Source organism: Cryptotermes secundus, unplaced genomic scaffold (assembly GCF_002891405.2).
Source record: "Cryptotermes secundus unplaced genomic scaffold, Csec_1.0 scaffold614, whole genome shotgun sequence".
In the NCBI taxonomy this organism is placed as follows: Eukaryota; Metazoa; Arthropoda; class Insecta; order Blattodea; family Kalotermitidae; genus Cryptotermes; species Cryptotermes secundus.
In genome coordinates, this window is record NW_019728501.1 from 84100 (window position 1) to 88046 (window position 3947).

Sequence of the window (3947 nt, forward strand, 5' to 3'; positions counted from 1 at the left end):
TTTGAACCACCTTGTACATTGTCAGATCTATCACACATAACCTCAAACTTTCACACCATTTCCATGCTTTAATTGTCAATGTACAAATAGTTTATCAGAGATATTGTCTGCAATTTTTATTATCCAGCCTCATACAAAATTTTGCATGGCTATTATTTGTGATTCACTGGTTATTACTATGAAACTTAAACCTAAAGAAAATTTTAATATGGCCACCATGTTGTTATTTTAAATTCCCTCTCCTCCAAAGCTGAATATTTTTCAAAGATCTATTACCACACATCATTCGAAGACCCTAAAATAAGTGCCACTAGTGTTACACAATCACCATGTTATTACTAGTGACTGTAGGAAGTTTAAGTTGGGGTGACCAAAAACAGCATGATGTTCACACGAAGTTCCGTGAAAACTGGTCAACTGGTTAAAAAGTTGTAGGGGACACATAAAGAGCATGATGATCATAGGCCTACTTTCTTTTCTTAAGAAAGGAAAGTAGGATAATGAAAACATGGAAATAACAAAATTAAGCATGAACTTCATATTTTAATTTAATTTTGTACAAAAAAAAGATTAAAATGCAAAACATCTCTCCTGTCCCATCTGTAAGCCAGCACTTTTCTTTCCTTAAAAACTGTGAGTTAATAATTTGTATTTTATGTATTTATTTGGATGCACGTTGTTTGCATTTATGTTTGTTTGTTATTGTGATATGGCATGTTGGAATTGTAAAGATGTATTGCTGTTTGTAAAGCTTGTGACATGTTTCATATTCAGTGCAGACTGCACTTATGAATATCTTGAAATGCAGATGTATGTATGTAACAAAGAAAACTAAGAGACTCACAGCTTTCTGGAGGCATGAGTTGCACTCACGGTGCCGAAACTTCCTGGCTCTGAACTTCCTCCAATGGTCAGTAAAACTTTGAGGGACGGGTTACGAGACTTGAGGGCACTGACACGATTGTAAAGTCCCATAACTGTCGAATTAACAGGCTGCAAAGAGCCATTTGTTATGCGAGCAAATGCTATATTGATATGGGTACACAAGGATGGGTCAATCTCCTCAGGCATGAGATCACCTCCAGTGCCATTGCTGGGAAGTGTATAATAGCAGACAAGCCTGAATGTTTTTGTTTTTACATCATTTGATGATCTGTTGATTACTGCTGATTCCACTGCTATAACTGTGTAAGACTGATTGGAATCTAAGTACTGTTTTAGTGCAGACCCATACAGTTCAGCTCTATGCTGCAGCCTCTCAACTGTAACATCAAAACTTCAAATTAATTCTCATAATCTACATTCTTAAATAATAAAACAAGAATAAGTTGATCCACCACACTTACCCGAATACAAGATAAGGATCACAGATCACAAATTACTTCACTAGGTAACCAATTACAACACAAGTAACATGAAGTATGCAGTAGTTTCAGTGTAGGTAATATTGCAAAACATAATACAAGGTAGTGTAGGCAGTCAAATCAGGTATGTTATTTCAGAACTACACTAAATGGTGATGGGAAAATTCTGACCCAGCAATAGAACAGAGAATAAAGTTTTCTCATTAATTTAATTTCTGAGTATGAGAATTGCCTTATATTCAGGTTAGTAAAGTATTAAGCAACTTACATGGACAGCATAACAAATTACAGCTTTACTGACCAATTAAAATACATAGGTGCAACTCATTTATATGGTAGTTATATTCCTGTAAAACATGTACATAAAAAAACATAGGTGCAAATCATTTATATGGTAGTTATATGCCTGTAAAATATGTACATCAAAGATAGTTTTTCCTCAGTTCATATTCATATTTTTATTGGTTCCAGAAATTCACATTTTGCAATACAGCCTCCAGATATAGAACAAGTCAAATTATTTGTATAAAAGTCAACAATACTATAATATTTAACTACATACACAGATTGTGTACATGTCCAACATACCATATAAAACTATATTCAAAATTTAAGACAACATAAATTCCCCAACAGAGTAACCAATTCAAACCATTTCACATCAATCAATCAACCAATCCATTCTTCCTTCCTCATCAAATCGCTGTCATAGGAAAACGTTCCATACACACTAAACATACAATAGTTCAATTTCTATAATTAAAAATAAACACCCCCCCTTTCACAAACATACCATCTTTAATTTAACATATTGTGACATGTTGCGCAATGGAGGACATCCCCTCCCTACCCAGCAGTGATGTGGCGGGTGAGTCAGCGCTCCATCCCCCCCCTCCGCACTGTGACGTAACACGCCATGCTGCTGTCGACATGGCATTAGGCAACAGCGGTACCGATTACATAACAGGCAAGCGCTGCGACTATATAAGGGAATTGCACTGCCTGCGAGGTGAGTTGAAATGTGGCCGTCACCAGAGTTAGTTAATGTGTAGCGGCCTCAGTGAACGAGTTAAGAGGATCAGTCGCCGAAGTGAGTTCTCAAGGCAGTAGCCACGGAGTTAGTTGGAGTATAGCAGCAGTCGTGGAAAGAAGAACTGGACGTGTGTGTAATTGTGTAATTGGGAGTGTGTGATACAGGGACACATACATAGTTCCCGTACTGTGAATACGTGTAGACTACTGAAGATAGAGTGAACAGATTATTGTGAATAGGGTTATAAAGTGTGAAACCCCGCAACAGAGTGAAGAGATTATTGCGAACAGGGTTATAAAGTGTGAAACCCTGCAACAGTGTTGTAATTAATTGTAGCTGAGACTTGTAGGTTGTTAAATAAACCAATTAACAATCCGAACGGCGTCTTCAGTAATGAAACACGTTACAATATATTCCTCTACAGAATAAAACGTATGTTGTACCAAATATGACCTCATTACTTTTTTAAACTGTCTCATTTTTTCTATCTCCCTAATTTTATTTGGTATTTTATTGTATAATTTTATTCCCATGTTCAGTACTCCTTTCTTATAGGCATTTGTTCTGCAAAACTGAGCATGGAGATTTAACTTCTGGCATGTATTGTGATTATGAACTAAGTTATTTTGTTCTTACTTTTCTAAATGTAGTTTAACATGGCATACTATTCCAAATATATACATACAAGGTAGTGGAAGTAAGTTTAAATTCTTAAAAAGTTGTCTACATGATGCTAATCTACTGACACCACTAATTATTCTAAAAATTCGTTTCTGCAATTTAAATATAATTTTACTTTTTGGGTTACTACTCCAGAAAATTAAACCATACTTCAAATAAGCATGGAAGTGAGCAAAGTAAATACTCCTTATAACCTGTCGGCTTGTTACATCCCTAAGGGATTTTATCATGTAACAGACTTTATGAAGTTTCGAGCTTAAGAACATCATATGTGCTTTCCACTCCATATGCTCGCCAACATACATGTATATACCTAGAAATTTCGTTTCACATTTATAGGAGATCTCCAGTTTGCCAAATTTGATTTGAGGTTTCATCAAATCTCTTTCTTGTCTATTATGAAATGTCATTGCTATTGTTTTCTCAGCATTCAGTATAAGATTATTTGCATTGAACCATCCATATAACTCGTTCATGACTTTATTTATCTTTTGCTGCAGGATATGTTCCTTTTCAGCTGTTACCAAAATATTTATATCATCTGCAAACAAAACTATCCTCGCCTCTTTGATATTCAAAGGCAGATCATTTATGTATAATAAAAATAATAATGGTCCAAGCACTGAACCCTGTGGTACTCCATATTTAATTTCTGTTGGAGCCGATGTATATTTTTTGCCATCACAACTTATTTCAACAACTTGCTTCTGGTACGGCAAATATGAGTTAAACCATAAGTTTGCCACACCTCTAACTCCATATGTTTGTAATTTAGAAAGTAAGGTGTCATGATTTATGGCATCATACGCTTTAGTTAAATCACAAAAAATTCCGACCTGTTTTTCTTTTTTCTCAGCTGATTCCTGTAT

At 35.2% G+C, this 3947-nt stretch overlaps 1 protein-coding gene across 1 annotated transcript in view; it reads right to left on the bottom strand.

Moving 5' to 3' along the window:
* Positions 1-3947, bottom strand: part of LOC111865246 (chitinase-3-like protein 2) — a 22051-nt gene that overhangs the window by 12017 nt on the left and 6087 nt on the right. Inside the window, exon 3 of the mRNA XM_023853144.2 lies at positions 845-1262. Coding sequence (XP_023708912.1) covers positions 845-1262 — 418 coding nt within the window. The remainder of the gene's footprint in view (positions 1-844; positions 1263-3947) is intronic.